This window comes from Hypanus sabinus, chromosome 5 (genome assembly GCF_030144855.1).
Source record: "Hypanus sabinus isolate sHypSab1 chromosome 5, sHypSab1.hap1, whole genome shotgun sequence".
In the NCBI taxonomy this organism is placed as follows: Eukaryota; Metazoa; Chordata; class Chondrichthyes; order Myliobatiformes; family Dasyatidae; genus Hypanus; species Hypanus sabinus.
In genome coordinates this window covers 56,052,420-56,075,407 of record NC_082710.1, presented here as the reverse complement: position 1 = coordinate 56,075,407, position 22,988 = coordinate 56,052,420, and the positions used below count along the sequence as shown (strand labels likewise).

The following is a 22,988-nucleotide window of genomic DNA, read 5'->3' as shown; positions in this document are numbered from 1 at the left end:
GTTACATCTGTTTTAACTGTTGTGAACTAACTCACTACTCATTGTGTGTTGCAAAATGGCTGTGTCTGCAGGCCTCTGATTGGACTTTCATCTCTACAATTGGACTTGTAGGGTCTCAGAGGGTTTCTGTGACTCCACTGAATGCCACATCAGGCCAGATCTGTTCTGCTAACTCTTATTTACACCTCCACTAGACCCCTGTCTTGTTACTTTACTATCAGTGCAAATCCTGGTTAACCACATCTAAAATTCCTTGAGTAATCTTGGACAGTAAAGCTGAAGAATATTATATACGCCTTGGAGGGATTGTTATGCAAATATACCAGAGTGGCATTAGACTCTAAAGGCTGAAATACGAGGAGAGAAAGCACAAATTCAGAGACACAAGATACTGCAGATGTTGGAATCTGGAGGAGAAAACAAGCGGTTGGAGGAACTCAGTGAGTCAGGCAGCATCTGGGAAACAAAGGGATAGTTCAAACACTGGATCAAGACTGAAAGTGTAACAGAGTACTAGACAGTTTAAAGAGGTGGGAGGTGGGAGAAGGGCTGGGGCAGGAGCTGGCAGATGATCCAGGTAAGGAGAGGTTGATGAGCAGATAACTGCAGGTAAATTTACTGTTTTCGTTTAATTCCACTCATAATAATTTTGTTAACTTTCCCAATTCCTTGCAGTACTTGCATACAAATCTTTTGCAGATTATGCACAAGGACACAAAGATCCCTTTGTATTGCAGAGTTCCGCAATCTCTCACCTTTCAGATATGCTTCTGCTTAGGTTTTTTTTGTGCCAAAATGGACAATTTCACATTTTCCAAACATAATCCACCTGCCAGATCTTTTCCCATTCACTTAATGGATCTATTGAATTGAATTGACTTTAATTCTTACATCCTTCACATATATGAGGAGTAAACATGTGTATCTCCGTCTGAACATGAATGTGCAATTTACAGTAATTTGTAATAAATAGTATGTACAACAGGACAGTTAACAGAGCATAGAAGTACTGTTCTGTCAGTGTGAGTTAATCAGTCTGATGGCCTGATGGAAGAAGCTGTCCTGGAGCCTGTTGGTTCCGGCTTTAATGCTGCGGTACTGCTTCTGGGATGGTGGCAGTTTGTGGTTGGGGTGTCTTGGGTCTTCAATGATCCTTTGGGTCCTTTTTCTGGACCTTTCTCTGTGAATGTCCTGAATGGTGGGAAGTTCACATCTACAGATGCACTGGGCTGTTCACACCACACTCTGCAGAGTCCTGTGATTGACAGTTCCCACACCAGGTGGTGATGCAGTCAGTCAAGATGCTCTCAATTGTGCCTCTGTAGAAAGTCCTTAGAATTTGGCAACTCATGCCAAACTTCTTCAATGCTGTTGTGCCTTTTTCACCACACAGCCAGTATGTAGAGACCACATGAGATCCTCAGTGATGTGGATGCCGAGGAACACCCTCTCAACCCCAGATCCATTGATGTCAATAGGGGTTAGCCTGTTTCCATTCTTCCTGTAATCCACAACCAGCTCCTTTGAGGGAGAGGTTGTTTTCTTGACACCACTGTGTCAGGGTGATGACTTCTTCTCTGTAGGCTGCCTCATTATTAGGCCAATCTAGGTAGTTTTGGCAGCAAATTTAATTAGCAGATGGGAGCTGTGGGTGGCGACTCAGCCATGGGTATACAGAGAGTTAAGGAGGGGGCTTAGGACACAGCCCTGAGGGGCACCTGTGTTGAGGGTCAATAGGGGCAGAGGTGAGGGAGCCCACTCTTACCACTTGTCGGTAACCTGACACGAAGTCCAGGATCCAGCTACACCAGGCAGAGTCAAGGTAGATGTCTCTGAACTTCTAGTCAAGCCTGAAGGGAATTATGGTGTTGAATGTTGAAACTATAGTCCAAGAACATCATTCTCACATAAGCATCCTTCTTCTCCAGATGTGTAAGGACAACGTGTGGAGCTGTGGCTATTGCATCATCTGTTGGTCGGTTGTGTCGGTAGGCAAATTGTAAGGAGTCCAATGTGGGTGGTAGCATGCTGCAGATGTAGTACTCGACCGGTTTCTCAAAGCATTTGCTTGTTATTGAGGTGAGTGTGACAGGACACCAGTCGTTCAAACATGCTACCTTGGTCTTTTTAGATACAGGGACAATGGTGGATGTTTTGAAGCAGGTGGGCACTCTACACTGGGAGAGGGAGAGATTTAAAATGTCACTTCCAGGTCTCCATGTCACTTTATCTCCTTTTCATAACATACATTCTTATTTATCTTTGTATTTATATAAATCATAAAAATTGTGGCCAGTCAACAACCTCTTTGGCATATCACCCATTATAGCTCGCTAACCAATAAAAAATCCTACTTTTTGTTTCCCCTTAGCTAGAAATCTTCTCTGCTGTTAGAGTACATGCACTAGTTCCCTCTTATTTACAATATGTGTCAATCCTTCAAACCACTCCAGCAAAGTGGTCAGATATGTCATGCCTTTCACAAAACTATGTTGGTGTTGCCTTGAATACCTTGAATTTTTCTAAGCGTCTTGCTGTAATGTTTTTTAATGAAATGTCAAATATTTTCCCAATGATCAATGTTAATCTAACTGACCAGTAGGTTCCTTCTTTCTGTACCTCTCTCCCTTTTTGAATTACGGGCTGACATATTTTCCAATCAAATAGAACCTTCCCCGAATCAAGTGAATTTGGGGGAGTTAAAGTCAACTCATGAACTATCAAACTAGCCACATCTTTTCAAACTTCAGGATGGATCCATAAGCAGCAGAAGACTATTTTACACACACACATTCATCAATTTCCTCACTAACACTTCTGGGGCATTTTTTTAATTTATTCATTCACGGGACGTAGGCATTGACGGCTAAGCCAGCATTTATTGCCCATCCCTTGATGCTCTTGAGAGGTTGGTGATGAGCTGCCTTCTTGAATTGCTGCAGTCCCTGGGGAGTAGGTACACCCACAGTGTTGTTCGGAAGGGAATTCTATGATTTTGACCCAGTGAAATAAAGTCAGAACAGTGAGTGACATGGAGGGGGAATTCCAAGTGGTGGCATTCATGGGTATCTGCTGTTCTCATCCTTCTAGATGGTAGTAGTGGTGGGTCTGAAATTGTAATTTCCCTGAGTTCCTCATTCCGGTTCTGGCAATGATCCTGATGTCAACCCTCTTAGCGAAGATACTCCTATGATGTTGTTTGGGCAGGGAAAACCAGTGTGGAGGCAGCGGTGTTTCCATGTGCTTGCTGGCCTTGGCCTTCTTGGTGGTAGAGGTCACAGGTTTGATGAGTGAATGCAGTGCAGTAGGTGGATGCCACACACCGTAGCTTCAATTAGCAACCTTAACAGAGTTGCTAACAACACTATTAAAGCAGCAAAGTAATTCCACTAAATCATGTAAATTATTTCTTCATTAACATTCATTAAATTTCATTACCAGTTGAGTGAGAATAGTGGTAGGTGGTGAGGAAAATAAGCTATCGGCTTGTCTTATTTATATCGCCAATATGGCTGCATTTTCATAAGAATGGAGATATGTTTTCAGTTTAACTTCATTTTAGATGAAATTAATAGTTGGCAATGTCAAAAGAACAAAAAAATGAGAAAAGGGCATGTCAGCTTATACTTTGAAAGTCAGAGTGTTCTAAGGCATGCAGTGAGGCTAGCATTTCCTTTCAAAAGTCACTGGCAATGTTCTGCTTAATTTCTGGAGTTTTCCTAAGCTACCTTTGAATGTCACCCAGATATAAATAATGGTGTTACCATGGCTGCACCGCAGCAGGACAGGCTGTGCAAATGTAGTGAACAAACACGCTCCAACAGCCATCAAACAACCTCGGCACAAAAGCAAAACGGAAGCATTGCCAAGTGGCTGGAAACAGTAGCCCTAATTAAAACTCCTCTCGTCTCCTCCCCTGTCCCTTCTCCAGTGTGTGGTTGCTAATAATTGGTTCTGTGGATTAAACAATCACTGAGTGCTTAAAAGCACTGAAGATCTATTGACAGTTAATAAAACCCTAGTAAATGGAATTGTAGTGGGCAATCCAAAGAAACGTGGAATTAAATTTTAAGCAGACATATAGCTGCCAAAAAAAGCATTTTTTAACAAGGGAGGCATTTAAAGTCTTCAGCACACTTTTCCTTAGTTCTGCATTTGTAATGTAGCTACTGGTTTGATGGATTCCAACCTAATGCATGTTGCCTGGTTGCACAATGAAACTTGAGATTAGAATAGAGTCCCGTGAATGCATATTTACATGAAAACTTGGACACATTCAAAACTTTAGACAGTTAATTAATAGTGTGAATGAAAGCAGTGTTTAATACTGCCACTGAGTGAGACTGCCTCCTGCAGGAAAAAGTGACATCTCATCAAATCTGCCTTAGTTTGGGACCTGTCTCTCATGCTTCTCATGTGCCTTGGTATTGCTGCAAAATGTAAAGCTCTTAAGGTGAAAAAGAAACAAATTCATGCTTAAAACATTAGCTTGTAATTACGCTGTGAATGACTGGTTAAGTTACTTGGCACTGATTTGAACAAGACTAGATATGCATGTGTTGGGCACTCCTTGTAAGTTTAAGCTGTGCTTGTTCAACAGCGAGTCAACAGAAGACTTGCTGCAAGAAGATCTAGGGTCTGAATGCTTCAAAAGTGACAGTGATGCAGGTAAAACAAAAGGTGGGAGAGTGATACTGCTAATCAGGGATAGTATCACAGCTACAGAAAGGGAGTAAGTTATGTAGGGATTGTCTGCCGAGTCAGAAACAAGAGAAAATCTGCAGATACTGGACATTCAGGCAACACACACAAAATGCTGGAGGAACTCAGCAGACTAGGCAGCATCTATGGAAAAAAGTACAGTTGACATTTTGGGCTGGAACCTCGACTGTACTTTTTACCATTAATGCTGCCTGGCCTGCTAAGTTCCTCCAGCATTTTGTGTGTCTACTGAGTCAGTGTAGTTGAAAGTCAGAAACAGGAAGAAGGCAATCACTGTATTTGGAGTTATTCTATAGAGACCCCCACCTCCAACACCACCACCACACAAGCGCACGCAACAGAGACACTGAAGAGCAGATTGGGAGGCAGATTTTGGAAATTTGCAAACAAAACAGGGTTGTTGTCATGGGGGACCTCAACTTCCCTGATGTTGACTGGCATCTCCTTAGTGCAGAAAGTTTGGGTGGGGTGGAGATTGTAGAGGTTCGTGGCAGGACGCTGGACAATAACAATTAATGATGAAATTCACCACCACCTTGAATATACATACTCAGATTACTGTACCTTCAATTAACGAAAGAGTATTTATTTGAAGATCAAGACCTTGTCAAATAATTTATGGTCTATTGGGCTTCAGTAATCTCTTCCTTCCTATATGCTTTTCTAATCTGTACTAACTGCAGGAGGCACCTCGCACCACTGGATAAACACTGACAGCAGTCACAGCAAAAATCCTCAAATTCCTTCAGATTCAGTGGAAGGCCAAGAAAAAGAAAACATTCCTCTCTCATGGCATCATCCCCAATTTTGATGTCCCAGTTACACTTACACGGTAAATGACTGGACCCCCATGATCACTGGTGCCCGGAGATATCTTGGGGTACAAATCCAGAGTTCCCAGAAAGTGGTAACACAAATGGATATAGTGGTAAAGAAGGCTTAGAGTTGGGAAGTCAGCCATACAAAACTTCAGTTTGGCCACATTTGGGATTTTGTGTGCAATTCTGGTCACTACACTACAGGAAGGATGTGGAGACTTTGGAAAGAGTAGAGAAGTTCACTGGGATGTTGCCTGGATTGGAGAGAATTAGCTGTATGGAAGGGTTGGATAAATGTGGATTGTTTTCTCTGGAGTAATGGAGGTTGAGAGGCAATCTGATAAATCTTATACGTAAAATTATGAGAGTCATTGATAAGGTGGATTGAGTCTTTTTCCCAGGGTGGAGGTGTCAAGTACTAGAGCTTTAAGGTGAAAGTTAAAGGAGTTTGTGAGTTTCTTCACACCCAACTTGAAGAAGGAGTTCATGTCCTAAGAACGCACAGAGACCACACATAAATGTGGTAAGGATGGACCATCTCACAGATTACTCTCCAACTGCCTCATACCCAGCCGCTGTCCAGTGTGTGGAAGAGTCTGCAATTCCTTTATTAACTACCCCTGAATCTAAGAAATTGGAGCAGATATAAGTCATCCACTTTGCTAAGGAGAAGTAGAACAAGGTGAAAGCCAAAAATACAAATTATTCTATCCACTTATCATCACAAATCCAGAACTAAACCAGACTTGTTCTGCTTTTGGTTGCTTCAAGGGTTCACTGAGAGGGCAAATTGTATGAGTGGCCACCCTTAGTTCAACTTGCTGATTGAAACCAACCCATGCTTGTTCAAAGATGTTCATGATTGTGGCAACAAATAGTGGAAGTTATTTTGCAACTTGACAGTGAGATAGCAATCCATAGGTGAGAAGGAAAATAATGTTTTCTTGACATACCAAGGGAGATCTTCATCAATAATACGGAAAGGAGGTGAGTGATCATCTCGGCCAATGTGAACATAGCCTCACTCAAGTTATGCAATTTGAGATCTGCTGTATAGAGTAATGCAAGACTCCTCTATATCTTAGATGGCAGAAGCATTGCCTACACTTGGCCATCTTTTCACAATGGATGCCATCATGGTGTTAAACATCAATGGTTATCTTGTGTGAATGGGTTGAGTACAGGAATTACTGTAAGTACCTCACTGCTGATGAGAATTCTCCTAGTTTGAAGTAGAGTGCATCTATGGATTCCCTGATATTATATGTGATGTGTAAATTGTGATATGTTGCAGATATTCTCTGCTCCAACCTAGAAAAAACATGTTTAAAAATTATTGACTACCTTGACCTTAACCGCCAATGGCAAACGTGGCTCAGGTCCTGCTCTGTGGCTGAAGCTGAGGTTTTATCCTTCAGGACTATTCACAGAAACAGTTTCTCCTGTCATTGTGCTCCTCACAGTGGAGCATGTAGGTCACCAGCATTCTGAGGACAAATGCATAGAGCCCCCTGTGAATACTCATCCTTTAGCTTTCCTTCTTCTTCTTCTTCTTCCCTTTTCGAGTGCAGTCCTAAACTATAAACCTTTGTATCGTCCTTTCTATTATACCACAATCCTGGGAGAAAATACTGATAATATTGGGAGGCAGTATTATTTTCCTGAAGGCTTGAAATGCATACTTCCTTCTGCTATGGTACTCTCTTATAGGCTTTCCAAACTGCCGTGAGAGCTAGAACAAAATAGCCATTCCAACCAACACTCCCTAAATCAAACAACACACCTGCAAGTCCTCAACAATCCTTTTATATAGAAAAGTCGTGAAGGGAGGAAGGGATAAGTTCTGTTTTTTCTATGTGCTCTAGCTGCATTGTTGATGTCCAATTTGGCAGTGTCATTATCTTGCTGGTAAGGCACACTGAGTGATGATTCAATGTGCTTCCTTCATATATTTTAGCATGTAAGATGCTAGTTTCCTTCCCAATATGACAATTGGTGCTGTTTGTTCTACAAAAGTATGTGCATGTCTTGCTAACCATATTTGGACCAAATCAATTCCTTTAGTACCCAAACAAAAGATATTGTACAGATGAGTTTTGCTATTATTGGCTCAAATATTTTCATATCCTGTTTTAGCAGAAATGTTAATCTAAACGTTGATTCATGCCACAGTAATCCGTTTCAGCTTTGAAATATTACTGCAACATGAATTCTGTAAAATGCCAAGATGACTATGATGCAAGGTGGAATAGAACTTCACTCACCCTTGGAATGTTTGAGAATTGAAATCCAATTTACACTATTCTTGTTTAGTGTCAGAAAAACTGAAACTGGTTAATACTATTGTTGAACTTATGTATGTAACCTTAAACAGAGAAGCCAAAACAACCGAGTAGGAAATGTAAGGCAAATGTGCTAAGAATTAATCACTAAGATCTCACAATCAAGTTGCTGACACTTTTGACCTCTCTTATAGTTTGTGTGTAATGCATAAATCTATTTTGAAACTGTAAATTAAAATGGGATTCTTTCACAGAATTCAGATAAGATAGTTATTCGGAACCCAGATACTTGAAAAGAAACCAAAGAAATGAATCTCTTGAGCGAGCTCAGTTACAGCATCAAAACAGTAGCTTAGGTTAGTCAAAGTATCGAATTAAATACTTCAAACACTCTAGCCATGTTATACTGAACTGTTTTAATCTATCAAGGGTTTTAACCATTGTTCATCTCTGTCTGTTACAGGGAACGCTTGCTGTGAAGGAAGTGAGCCAATCAGCAATATGTCGTCCTTAGTTTCAGGAAAGACTAAAGTAAATAGAAACTGGGATGAGTGCATGACGTCAAAATGAACAAGGAAGTTTCTGCAGCAGAGCTGTGAATAAACCCACTATGGAACGATTTACAGGAACTTACTTCACGTTATAAATTTACATTAAACTGACAAGCTTTTGTTACACAAATTATTTAAAAGTTAAAAATTACTAGAATTCCCAGACGTCAGTACATTCCTTTCCATCTGATAAGGCCCGTCTGTAACTTATTTTCTGAGATGACTGAGGTACATCATATTTTCAGATGAATGATTTGAACAGACAGAATGCTTTAGACTTCATTTGACCAAACATGTGATATAAATTATTGTAAGTCAGTTTGCATCGGTCTACCTATCTATTAGCATTGTTCTGATGCCCTTGTCAATGTATTGAGCCGTAAGGAGACAATAAAGATTCAATCAAATATTTTACAGTCATCCATATGCTCCCATAAATCACGGCTTAGATCTATAAGTACCAGAGCATCTGCTTGTAAGTTTTTAAATAAGTTTAAGTGGAAAAATATTAAAGATCTACCTTAGGATTTACAGTTTTTATATGTATATTTGTGCCAACAGATATGAAATATGTTGCAGAAAATATCTCACTAATATTGAATAAGGCCAAGTAAATCATATTTCAGGAACTAAAATCAAAACTGCCCGAAATAGTCACCAGGTTGGGCAGTATCTATAGAAAGAAAAATAGAGTCAACATTTCAGGTTATTGACCTTTCATCAGAACTGTACTTCAGGTACTGAAATTCAAAACAGGTACTATAAACTAAAAGGTGATATGCAGTTTTTAAACACACAGTTATTTATTTGTATATTTGTTATTGATTGATGGCATCTATTAGTCTTTTGTGCACCTAGAAAGTCTTGCTTCAGTCTGTGTTGGTATAGCAGTGTCTGTCTGTTCAGGCCCACATGGGAATGACAGTCTCGGCTGCAGCAACTGCACTTGAAGACACTGTCCTCCGGTGTTGTCTTGGTGCTGTTTTGTCGGTGAGTGCGCTTTTCCTCAGCAGCAAGCCACAGCTTCTCTTCTCCTCTTTTCAGACCTCTGCGTAGTTCCAGCCTCCAGTGAGAGCAATCGCTTGCAATGTCCTCCCACCTCTCGACGTTCATGTTCAGTGACTTCATGTCTCTCTTGCAGACATCCTTGAAATGAAGATAGGGCTGCTTGATGCACCATCAATAACTCTAGGAGACTGGAAGTGAACGATAGGCTTTTATTAACAGCAAAAAGGGAGCATGACATGTCAAAGACTGAGGGAGGAGCAGTGCCTCCAATCACCTTTATACAGGGGTCTGTGGGAGGAGCCACAGGCCACAGAAGCAGTCAGCAGAGGGACGTGTCCAGACAGGTATACATAGTTTACCACACCGCCCTTGTGATATTATTGACATTATTTCATTATTTGTTTTTAAAACAGCAATTCACAACAAAAGAGCAGGGTGGTGATTAGGGACAAGCTCTTTTATTTAACATTTGTGCAAAAAAAGGCTTAAAATTAATATGTTATTAATTACTATTTTAATTACTTACCTTATTCCTATGGATTGTGTGGTCCTGAGATCCCAAGAGCGATGCTGTCTGGAGCTACGCTCCTGATAGGGTCACCCATGGCGGTAAGGTCAAGGGTGAGGTCCCTGACAAAGAACAATCCAACCAAGACCTCAACAGTGGAACAGGTGGACAAAGTTACTTCGAACTCAACGGCTGTGAAGGTGGATGAAGGCTGCAACAAATCCATCAGCTCCAATCGTCGTGGTTTCCATGCCATTGGGATCAGTTGGTTGATTTGTGAAGTATCGTGTGCTTCTTGGAGTGCAATATCAAGTACACATTAAACAAATATGCATACAGGCGTCTTCCCTCTGTAGGCCACATCTTCAAGTGATCTACGGAACGAAGACCATCATCCTCAACCTCGACGGATAGCCACGATGAATACAGGTCTCAGCCCCACCATTTGTGCTTTAATACAGTGTTAGTTTGTAAAGTTTAGCGTCAGCAAACCTGATTGGCAAACCTAATAGTTGCAAATATTCCAATTCTTATATTCTTAGCAAACTAACAAATTTAGCTCCATATAGCTGGAGGAAGCTGTTAAGTAACTTGACACTTTAAACTCACATATTTGCTTATGAAATATTTAATAACAATAGATCATTACCATCAAAGAAAATTGATTACAGTTATCCATTGCAGAATGGACTCACAGAAATCCAATGCCGTTATTTTCAACTAATTCAGGAATTGTATAATGAAAGATATTAAAGGAAAATGTAAACAGAGAAATTCTGCAGATGATGGAAATCCAAAACAACAGGCACACATAAAATACTGGAAGAACTCAACAGGTCAGGCAGCATCTATGGAAATGAATAAACAGTCAACTTTTCCTGTTGAGACTCTTTATCAGGACTGAAATGAAAGGGGGAAGATGCCAGAATAAAAGGTTGAGGGGAGGGGGTGGAGGATATAAAAGCTGACAGGTGAAGCCAAGATGATGGGAAAGGTGAAGGGTTGAAGAAGAAGGAATCTAACAGGAGAGAAGACTCGACAGGACCCAGTGAGAGGTAGGTGAAATGGGGTAAAAAGTTTGAGGGGGGAATAGAAGAAGAGTGAAAGGGGGAGTGGAATTAACAGTAAAATACTGCAGACACTGAAAATTTGAAATTAAAATAGAACCTGACAGAAATATTTAACGGATCAGACAGGATCTACAGAGAGCAACAAAAAAGGGAAAATTTCAAGCTGAAATATACATGAAAATTACATTTCAGTGATCCATTGGTTTCAACTTCCATCAAAGTTAGATCTGTTAAGTCAATCAGAAAATAAATACAATTGGGAATGAATCAGCACAGGGCAAGGGTAATAATGGAATGCAGATGACATTCATCTCATTTACACAGAAAATCAAAAATAGGTCAGGTAAGATGCAGTTAAAGTTAGTCAGGTGAAGAGATAAAAAAGATTTGGCTCAATGGTGCACTGTGTACCATTTTGGTTTAATTGCACTCCAGCTGAGGCAGTAAGAATGACAATTGGATAGAAGTTCAGGTTTGTGAGTTAGAGTAGCTTATAAGTCACATTCTTTATGCAGCAGAACTTCAAAGGAAAATTATAATTAAAATATCTGTGAAACATTTAGTAGAAATAAAATGATCAGAAGAAAGATCTATAATTTTATTGTTTTTTTCACAAGAGGATGCCGCACATTTCAACAAAGATTTTAATGAAGAACTGTAGCTGACAGAATTTTTGAATAAAAACAGAGAACAATATAAATAAGTAAAACAACTTTGCATTAAAATTTATATATTCGTATTTTCTGTCAGTCTTGTGTGCAGCACAAGTTCACCTATCACAAATATTTTGTGGTCGACAAAATTTTATAATATTTTTAAGTCAATGATTCCTATTTAATTTAATTATGAAATTTGTTCCCAAATGCATCACCCTCACAACATCAGCAATAGAGAACTTTATAACAATTTTAGATCAAAAAAAATTAATAAAGCATTATAAGACGTGAAGTAACTTGCTGAAGAACCATGTAAGGGAATATTGATTGTGACACAAACTATTAACAAAAATAACAGATTTAAAGAGTTGTTTTAAATGAGGAAATAGAGGGGCAAGGATTGGGAGGCAGGACAGTGAGTGCAGAATGGATTTCCCAAATTGAAAGAGACTAAACACCAGAAGGTACAGTCAACAGTAAAATCATTCAGGGAAGTCAAAGAGCCTTGAATTAATGTACATTGTTTTGCTCGAGTCAAATTTGGAGGCAATTACAGAGATAAGGAGAGGCAGGATTACAAATGCATTTGAAAGTGAGGATGAGAATTTTGGAACTAAGAGATTACTTACCCGAAACTCATTATAGATCATTCAAAAGCAAGGGTGAAGACAGAAAGGATGAAGACATGGGCAGCAGAGTTTTAGTTAACTATGGGTTTTCAATGAACCAAGCAAGGGAGAATGTCCATGAATGCAATAGTAGAGACATGTTTAGAGGTAACAAAGGCTTGAATGAGGATTTCAGCTGCAGAGAGGCTGAGGAAAAGTTTGGTGATGTTACAGAGTAAGAAACAGCCGATCTTATTGATGGCACGGATATATGTATACTCTTAATCCTATCTCTGGGTAACATAAAGCTGTAAGTAATTTATATAGTTACTATATTCATCAATTATAACCATATAACAATTACAGCATGGAAACAGGCCACCTCGGCCTTTCTAGTCCATGCCGAACGCTTACTCTCACCTCGTCTCACTAACCCACACTCAGCCCTTAACCCTCCATTCCTTTCCTGTCCATATACCTATCCAATTTTACTTTAAATGACAATACTGAACCTGCCTCTACCACTTCTACGGGAAGCTCATTCCACACAGCTACCACTCTCTGAGTAAAGAAGTTCCCCCTCATGTTACCCTTAAACTTTTGCCCCCTAACTCTCAACTCACGTCCTTTTGTTTGAATCTCCCCCACTCTCAATGGAAAAAGCTTATCCACATCATAATTTCTATCCCCCTCATAATTTTAATTCTATCAAGTCCCCCCTCAACCTTCTACGCTCCAAAGAATAAAGACCTAACTTGTTCAATCTTTCCCTGTAACTTAGGTGCTGAAACCTAGTTAACATTCTAGTAAATCTTCTCTGTACTCTCCCTATTTTGTTGACATCTTTCCTATAATTCGGTGACCAGAACTGTACACAATACTCCAAATTCATCCTTACCAATGCCTTGTGCAATTTTAACATTACATCCCAACTCCAATACTTAATGCTCTGATTTATAAAGGCCAACTTACCAAAAGCTTTCTTCACCACCCTATCCACATGAGATTCCGCCTTCAGGGAACTATGCACCATTATTACTTCTGAATCACTTGACATGTCTACCTTCTTCAGCTTCACAATTCGAGAAAGTTAAAACTGACTTGGAAAGCAGAGAAATAGAAGGTTAGATCAAGGAGCTTCTCTGCGATAATTGCAGAGGGACACAAAATCAACAGATTATATAGATACCATTATGAACAGAATTTAATTAGAATGTGGTAGGTTTGCATAGAAAACCTTTACCATAAATGAGAATCCTAGAATTTACAATGGAAGTAAAATGATGTAAAGTTAAGAAAATATAAATGTTCTATGTAAACAAAGCCTATTGCTTTGTAAGGTATTTCATCTATTTTTGCCTATGCCCAGTGTATAGAATAATCTAATAGTCATAAATTTCTACCGGTTGCTATTCGATTCACATGATCTTTGATCTAAAACAGATAACTAATACCACACAGTTAACATTATTCTATTAATAAGAATAGACTTCCTCACACAAATTGATACATCTATACAATATAGTGTCATACTATTATTCAAAAAATGTTATGTTAATTTCTCAATTATTTAGGTGCAAAAATGAGCTAATATTAGAATCTTTCAAACAGCTTTGGTTAGCACCCTGCAATAATAATATAATTAATAATTTGTCATATTCTGGTCTAAAGTCCTACAGTGATATATTCATTATACAGTTACAGCTGTCTTGCATTGTGGCTGCGTTATGTCTTATCCATGTAGCTTATGAAAGAAAGAAATCACTTGTACTTACAATGTGCCTTTATTACATGCTTCAAAGTATCCAACATTTCACATTCAATGAATAGTTTTTGACTCATAGGAGTTATTGTCCTAGGTCCAAATAGACAATGCAAACATACATTAGCAATTTGAAAAGTAACTGATAACTTTACCAGGTTACCAATAAGACAATGTGATATCACATATTTCAAAGGCATGCAGATCACTTGATAAACATATCTATTCATTATAAATATAAACAAATGTCTATCCAGATAAATACACAATGCCATATGCCAATTTTTATACATTTGGCTTAATATCATGATTAGGGCATACTGAATATCTTTTTAACCCTAAACATAGATTTATTAGAATGCAAAATGCTTGCATAGCATAAACTTAGGAATTTACAATTGAGGTACTTTTGTATCAAAGTCTATGAAAAAAATTGTACCATTTTATCTAAAAGAAATCTATGGCTTTCTCATATATTTTATCTGTTGTCTATGTGCAGTGTAGAATAATGTAAAAATCATCTATTTCTGTAAGTAGTCCATTGACTTCAAATGTAAGGTTTAAACTAAGTTTTTAGCAGTACATACGTGGATTTATGTCTAAATTATATATATTATTTCCAGTCTTGCCTATTCAATACTGCAGTTTACAAGCATTATTTCATTCTGTTACCATGTTCTTTTTGCTCCATGTCAATGTATAATTGAATATGGGTACTTTGAAGCAACAATTATGGCCACAAAGCAATAGTACACTTCCCACTATTGATATTACAATAGTGTGCCCCTATTCTTAAATTCCATCTTCATTTCTTTTGAACATCTTTACTCTACAGTTCCATAATTGTCTAAATGCTTTCCGAATCCCGTTACCTATGACTAATTTAAATTAGCTCTCGCGCTGCAATGTACCAAAGTACATGTACAGTATGCACACAAACATATACCTTGTTCTTTACTATCCTGTCCTTTGTATTTTAAACCACCACTACCACAAACTGAGTATCATCAATGGTATTAGTTGCATCTTGTTTTTAAAGTGCTGACATGCTGCCTTTCAAGTTTTTCTGAGTATAGACTCTTCTTCCTCACCTGCTCCAACATTTTAGCATTTCCAACTCATCCCAACTGATACTAAATTTTCTCCAGTGAGATTAAGAAGCCAAACTCAGCATTTGCAAATCAAAGACCCAGCGTTAACTCAATTAATACTGCCCCAGAGTCTCTCAGCACAGTTTTTCGTCTGTTGGCTTCCTTGCAGTTTTCAGGCGCTTTACATTTAATTTTTTTGAGGCTTTTGATAGAAGGTGAAGGATTATTGTTGATTTCCACAGCTGTAAGTCAACTGGAAACATGCACTGAGAGGTAGAACTCCTTGGACAAGGACTGGTGACCACAAGTACACAGATGGAGCTGAAGGTTGAGGAAATGTAGCATGAAAATATAGTGATGAAAAGTGCATGAAAGGGGCAGAGCTGAAGCTGAATGCAGAAACTGAGGATCAGTGGTGGAGCAAACGAAATGCAGCCGAAGTCCGAAGCAAGCAGGATTTTGTCTGCTGTACCAAATCCTTGGAATCACTGAGCTGATGGCAATGAGCATTTATTGACCATGTCCATGCAGTTATTCACTTAATATAAAAGATTTTTGTCAATTACTGAATCCACAACATGACATTCATTGGAGTAAGTTAGAAGATACTGTTCACTTCAAACATCTCTTTTATTTTATCATGTCTTGTCCCTTGCTAAATAAGTGTAAACACGAGGAAATCTGCAGATCCTGGAAATTCAAGCAACACACACAAGATGCTGGTGGAGCACAGCAGGCCAGGCAGCATCTGTAGGAAGAAGCACTGTCGACGTTTCGAGATGAGACCCTTCATCAGGACTAAATAAGTGTGTTTTTTTGACTATCCCGTAATAGGTGTCTGATTTATTCTGTATAGTGAAAAATGCTATTTGCCAATGCTGTAACAGGAAAGGATTATTTTTTTGGGTGAAAGCCAGGCAGTATCTATGGAAAAGAGCAAACAGTTAATATTCTTGAACTCCCCCCACCTCTTCACCATTTCCCATTCCCATTATCTCTTTACCTGCCCAACACCTCTCACCTCATGCTCCTCCCCTTCCCTTTCTTCCATGGCCTTCTGTCCGCTTCTATCAGATTCCCCCTCCTCCAGTCCCTTATCACTTTCACCAATTGACTTCCCAGCTCTTTCCTTCCCCGTCCGGGTTTCAAGAATCACCTACCACCCTGAGTTTTTTCCTCCTCTCCCCCCCCCCCCACCTTCTCACTCTGACTTCTCATCTTCTTTGCCCAGTCCTGATGAAGAGTCTCGGTCAGAAACATCGACTGTTTGCTCTTTTCCGTATATGCCGCTTGGCCGGCTGAGGAAATAGTGTAAATAGGGCAAGTATTACATTTCAAAAACAGTAGAGGTTGCAAAGGGAATATGTAGCAAGCAACATATAATGTGCAGCAATAGATGTAAAGAAGAATCCTTAAGCATTCATCTTAACAATGAATCCTTCATCCAAATATTAATCCTTTCCTGTTACAGCACTGGCATTTACAGTAGCAATTTTTACTATACAAGATAAACTTATGAAGAGATAATCAAGGTAAACACATTTATTTAGAAAGGGGCAGGCCATGATAACATAAAAGACATGTTTGAAGTGAACTGTATCTTCTAACTTACACCAATGAATGCCATGTTGTGGACTCAGTAATTGACAGAAAATATTTTAAATCAATTCAATAACTGCATGGACAAGAGAAAATCTGCAGATGCTGTAAATCAGAGCAACACACACAAAATGCTAGAGGAACTCAGCAGGCCAGGCAGCATCTAGGAAAAGAAATACTTTTGGCCCAGAGGGTCTCGCCCGAACGTCCACTGTACTCTTTTCCTCGAAGCTGCCTGGCCTGCTGAGTTCAGCCAGCATTTTGTGCATGTTGCTTAATAACTGCATGGACATGGTCAATAAATACATAAAATTCATTGGTTCAGAATGTTTTCATAGCTGATCATTCATTGTAAGGTGAATTGAATTGCCACCTACTTTAATGAACAATAATAAATACCATTCCAAGCTTTTGCAGAGCGTTATGGCATTCCCATTATCCAGTCATAATCACACTGAAGTTTATCGACGTCATGATTAGTGCTTGTTGCAAGGTAGATGAGAATTCTCTGGCATGGTGATCATTTCTCAGTGGGTTGTGGTAGCCAAGAGAATATGTAATTCCCGGCTACATTGAGAGGGCAGCTTTTGAATTACAAAAAAAATCTTTTAAAAATGTGTAACTAACATTACTTAATTTTCTCTTCCCATTATGCACATTTACGTGGCCAGATTCGTGAAACGTATGCAAGTGTTAGAATATATGAATGGTGCTTTACTTTATCATAAGCATCACTTCGGGTAACTATTTAACCCTTTGCAATCGTCCTTGCCATTTTTAAGTTCCCGAATAACACCGTCATTTACAATCAAATTAGCAATTTATTTAAAGCTATTCTGATTTAAAATCACTTCATCCCGAATGCACTGTCGGTGCGAATTGGTATATTTTAAACGTACTTAGAACTGATCGTTGTTAAGAGGGGTGAAGAAAGCTGTTTCCAATGGATTCGCCAATACCACATCCGTGTGTAGCGCAGATATTAGTATTCATATTGCATTCAAGCCTGTTAATCAAACGCACACAGAGATGAAAGACAACTCAGCGGAAACAAAGCAGAGTATATATCTAAAGCACACAGTCGCGCGAAACTCCGCTGTAGCATGAGTGAGCGCAGACTTGCTAAAATTCTTTCAGCGAATGGCTATTGCAGCTCCCAAGTCCTCGGTTGAATGAGTTTCCACAAATCGGTTACCAATTACCCGCCCCCGTACTCGAGCTGAGTTGAGCACAGATCCATACTCGTCACTGGCATAGATACAGCACCAGTCACAGCATAACACCAAGCATCACATAAAAAAGCGAACATATACCAGAGATCCCAAAGTTAACAAAAAAAGTTGTCGAACCCCTCCCCCTTGGCGAAAAACAAAGAGTAAGGAAATGCTTCTGTACGGTCAGAGTGAGATCTGCTGGGAAAACTCAGTGGCGACATGGGATCCGCTTCATCTTTGAACGGCGAGTAACTTCACTGCGGAATATTCGCCTGGATCCAGACACACTCTCGGTCATGAAGGGCTCTGTGGTGGGTTGTGCGGATCATTTGATTATCCGGTAAGTGACTCTTGATCTGACCGGGATGCAAAAGTAAACTGTGACAGCATTCTCGCCGTGATCTGCGTGCAATAACTGCAGTGTGAAACCAGGCTGTTGGTGTCATAAGTGTCAGACTGATACAATGCAATTCGAGATTATTGCAGTTTTATCTCCGGCGTATCGTGTATCTGAAAATTGTCGAAACAGAGGTGAAGATAGCACTTGAGTGAGCAGACGTTTTTTTTTAATGTGAACAAACATATAAACAAACGTGGAATGTCTTAAACAAGCACATTTATATATCGCAATGTTCCTTCCTTGAACATCGATATGATGCAATCGATATGAAACTAGAAGGAACTCCAATATCTCCTCCTTCCTCAGGGAACCAACACTTTGGAAGTTTTGACTGCAAAGCGTCTTTCAGGGAACACCACATTTATGACAGGTGGGCGTCTGGGGCTGGAAGTGACAGATTTAGGTCCAAATCAAAGTGCTTTTTTTTCGCATGGTTACTATAAAAGACTGCACCGAGCGGGGATTATTCACAAGAAATCGATATTATCAAGTGGTAAAGTTAATTGGTGGCATTGTAAACTTGAGGCGGGGAACAGGCTGAACACCGAAACCGCGGTGTATGTATCAGGTTCACTCCTTCGCTGCTTGCCTAAGAATTCCCGGAGCCCAGCAATAGAACTTGTTCATAATTTAAACCCAGACCCACAAAATAATCGCAGGTCAAGTATTTCTCAAGGCAACGAGAGCGTGTCTTTGATGCTCTGTAAAAAAAAAAGTCTTCAAAATATTAGCTGCCTCCGATTGAAGGCATGGAATTGTTTATATAAAATAATTGTAGTTCACTTAATATTTGTGCATGACGCCGCGCTGGGATTTATTAAAAGTGGGTCATCGGTGTCACCAGTCAATCCCCTTTTTATGTAACGTGTATTATGGTGTACATGCGATGCTTGTACATCCTTCTTGTTCAGTCTCTTAAAATACTGCAGTTTAGTCATTGCACTTAGAGCTGAATCACGCTGCTGTAAATCCTTGGTGAGCAAATGTATTTCCAAGTTTTATTAGTCTGAGCGTGGTTTGGAGGGCAGGGCTGGAAGCCGGGCCCAGTCACCCTCGCGCCCCCGGGCTCGCCCCTCGCTTCCCGCCTTCCTCAGAATACACCCCACTATCCCTGAAGCACGACAGCGCTACAGCAATGTTATTCATCTGCTTCGGGCCACTCTCATTCGTCTCGGGTTTTTTTTAAAAAAAGTTTTGAATGCGAGGTAAACTATCTGACTGGCGAGCAATGCACGGGGCTCTTTGCCGAACGTGTTTTTGTGTTTTGTTTTGAGTGGATCTATCGCCACAACTTGCTTCCGTGTTTTTTTTAAAAACATGTACTGAGGGGGAGGGGGAATGAAATCCCGACCTTGGATATCTTACCCTCGTCCCTGAAAAGTCTAGCTGAACTGCGCCTTGTGCTATGTGTTTCCATCTGTCACGATGGATGATCAAACTGAGATGGGAGCGGGAGGAACGCAGCTCTTACTTGCTCCCGATCCTCCCTCCACCGTAGCAGCTAGGATCCTGTAATGAGAAGAGGGTAGATGAACTTAAATCCCCGACTTTCTCCCGCCCCGCCTCTCGTTTCCTTTTCTCCATGATACGCAGAAAACCGATTGGTTCCAGCCTGCTCTTGGCCTCGCGAAAACATTTGATTGATATTTCACCTGTCAGCCGGGACCAGGGATTCCGGCATTCCCTTTAGTCTTCCAGGGAGGAGTTTTATCGCTAAGTCTTCAGAACATACCGGTTGGATGTATTTGCGGCGCCGTACCACGCTTGGCAGTTTGCAATTCCTTTGGATTTTATTTGAACAACCCCCGACAGAAATGTCACAGCGTGTTGTTGCTCACATGGTTACATAGTAACTTTGGGATTTCTGGCACACGTACTCTTGTTTTCCCGTGACGCGATCCGCTTGCGGATTATCTCTGATGGCTAAACAACGATCCGTTTAAACACAGTCAGATCATGCCCAACATTCTGCCTGTTATAGTCTGGAGTGTAAGATATTTGTAAAATAACGGAGACTTATAAAATAAAGAAATACAAATCTATGAATTTAGAGGACAATTTGAACAATCTACATCGAGCTGGTGATAACTTGTAAAGCCAGTCTACATATTCAGTGCATTACAATGACGAACATCAAATGGGATGTTTTCAAAAATAATTCTAGACCATTTTCATTTTCCCACTTTCCCGCTTCGATTACTATTTCGATCGCTGCCGCCCTTATGCCGACTGCATTACCACTTCTCCGACCCTCGATAAAAGATGAAAAATGAAGATAGAAACGAGTACGCTTGCAATTCGTGGCTCTTGAGAAATATCAGCTAGTGTTTTGAGTACGAATACCCATGCCATTTCTAAGAATTCAGCTTCAACGTTGTTGTACTACCATCTCCGCGACCTAATATTGCTGAAAAGAAAATTTTAAAAAACTACAAAGTTTCCAGTTCAAAGTAAATTTATTATAAAAGTACACATGTGTCACTATATGCTACCCTGGGGTTCATTTTCTTGCGGGCATTCACAGCAAATATAAAGAAAAACAGTGGAATCAATCAAAAATTGTAGATAACAAAGACCGACAAACAACTAATGTGCAAAATACAACTGCGCAAATACAAAAAGAAACGAAAAAGCACCCAAAATAATAATAATAAATAAATAACACATATCAAGAACCCGAATTGATTTCTGTCAGAACTGCTGTTGATCAAAGATCAACCCTCTGAACCTTTATATCTACATATGCTACCCGACCAGTTGGAGATTTTCTGTTTTTATTTCTAAATCTCTGGAATTGCTTTAATGCTCGTGTCTGCTCAGATAACTTATTTTTGCTTTCTGTTAAGCCTCTTAAAAAAAGGCCTTTCGGGATCAGTCACTGTTTGTAAAACCTGGTAAGTTTTGGCTCAACAATGAATAAATCACACTTATTTGTTGAAGTGATTCAATTTCGATTACGACAATTGATGTAGATAGGGTGCATATACTATTACTTAGAAGCAGTTCCTGCATAAAGTGCAGATTAAGTTGTTTAGCACTTTGTTAAGGGTTTTATTAGGGTAAAAGTGCAAGTTCATATGATCAAAGCAGCACCAATAAGTGTTCATCACACAGTGGAATACTTATATATAACCATCCAGTGTTGATCTAATACATTAAACATACTTTAATAAGTGATTATTTGTTCATTTAACAGGATCATTTCCGATACGTGGTTAATTTACTAAACCGTCACTGAAGCTTGTTGGACTGACCAAATCCGTGGATTGTGTAAGTAACATCGGTTTTGCTGACTAACTGATATAAACATGAATGGAAGATCATGTAATATTAACCACCGGGGAACCGGGACTCCTCAAGGACCAGCCTTAATCAATGGACCACAGATCCCCCCAATCAGGATTCAGACAGAAACGCCATGCCCGTCTTCAAACAGCGCTACTCCGAGTCCTGCTGCTGGAATGCTCGCCAACAACATGCACAGGAAGCTGTCAATGAATGGCTGCCAGCATCCTACCGCAACACCTCAAAACACCAGCATGCCCGAAAATGGCATCCACTTACCCGCTTTAAGTCCGAGAAGGCAAGTAGTATCGAAACAGATCTTTCCAGTATCTCAGCCAGCAGGCCATTCAACGGCTCTTTCCTCAAAACCAAAATCCATGGAATTTGGGAGCATTCTTGCAAACAACAGTGTAAAAGGTAAGATTTTAAAAACTGAAATGAATATTGTTTTCTCTTGAGAGTACTTACGTGTGGGTTGCTCTGTAATGATTAATTTGGTTAATACATTTGGAGTGCTCAGGAGCTAATAGAGCTCTTAAAAGTTCTGTATTTTCGTTGCCTAAAAAGAATATTTTACTTTGATTGCTGAAAAAATAGTATATTGGAATAAATGGCTGATTAATTAATAATGCGCTGACCTGTCCTGATCCATTACCTTAAGCATGCCTTTGCATGTTGGTGGTGATGTCAGCACACTGCCAACAAGTTCAACTATGCTTGGTTAAATAGTAAGTGACCCTTTCTTATGTTACTGCCAGCCTTTTTAACCTTTTGCTTGGTAACTGTTGCACAGGACTCCTGCAGCACATGCAGTGAATCAATAACCAGCTTTTTACAACATAGCTTATTATAAAGCATACTGATTTATTATTCTCAAGTATTGAACTGCAAAATATCACCAAATGAGTCACCAGATTATATGACAATCATTAATTATTGAGTAAAAATAATCAGTCTGCAAAGTGTTACTCTCTGTTAAAGCAGTGGTACAGGCAGAAATTAAATACATTTTAGAAAATGAATAGTATGTAAAATAATTTCAAAGAAATAAATTGCCCTTGTTTATGTAGTTGAAGTGAGAAGTGTTACCTGCAGTGAGTGTGTTGGCTTTCTTCATCAGTTGGCACACTATAACTGGGCTCATTGCCACTGTGGCAAATTTTGATTTAAGACCTCGGATTAAAATTTTGTGTGGTGATCATCCATATGTAGTTAATCTTACATTTCACAAATAAAAAGTGAAAATTTACATTGGTTCACATACTGAATGTTAGACTTGTTTGGAATTATCTGAATGATAAAATCAAATATTGGTGCAGAAAGGGGATTTCAGAATCTTTGTTTTTGAAACCTGACCGGGGCACAGTCATTATACAATTCTAAGAGACCATGAAGATTTTTATTATTGTTCAAA

At 39.5% G+C, this 22,988-nt stretch overlaps 1 protein-coding gene and 1 long non-coding RNA gene across 9 annotated transcripts in view; one reads left to right on the top strand and one right to left on the bottom strand.

Moving 5' to 3' along the window:
• Positions 1-8,221: 8,221 nt before the first annotated feature.
• Positions 8,222-22,214, bottom strand: LOC132394168 (uncharacterized). Of its 8 annotated transcripts, XR_009512204.1 has the most exons (8): positions 19,942-21,472; positions 19,655-19,798; positions 18,071-18,399; positions 17,575-17,681; positions 13,999-14,078; positions 13,196-13,323; positions 9,908-10,339; positions 8,222-9,569 (listed from the first exon to the last, which is right to left on the bottom strand). It is a non-coding gene; the product is annotated as an uncharacterized LOC132394168 (long non-coding RNA). The 8 variants fall into 8 exon arrangements; XR_009512203.1 differs by lacking the exons at positions 18,071-18,399; positions 19,942-21,472 and adding an exon at positions 22,043-22,214; XR_009512202.1 differs by lacking the exons at positions 18,071-18,399; positions 19,942-21,472 and adding an exon at positions 21,854-21,990.
• glis3 (GLIS family zinc finger 3) overlaps positions 18,090-22,988 on the top strand; it is a 485,132-nt gene continuing 480,233 nt past the window's right edge. Inside the window, exons 1-2 of the mRNA XM_059969975.1 lie at positions 18,090-18,229; positions 21,486-21,991. Coding sequence (XP_059825958.1) covers positions 21,598-21,991 — 394 coding nt within the window. The 5' untranslated portion in view covers positions 18,090-18,229; positions 21,486-21,597. The remainder of the gene's footprint in view (positions 18,230-21,485; positions 21,992-22,988) is intronic.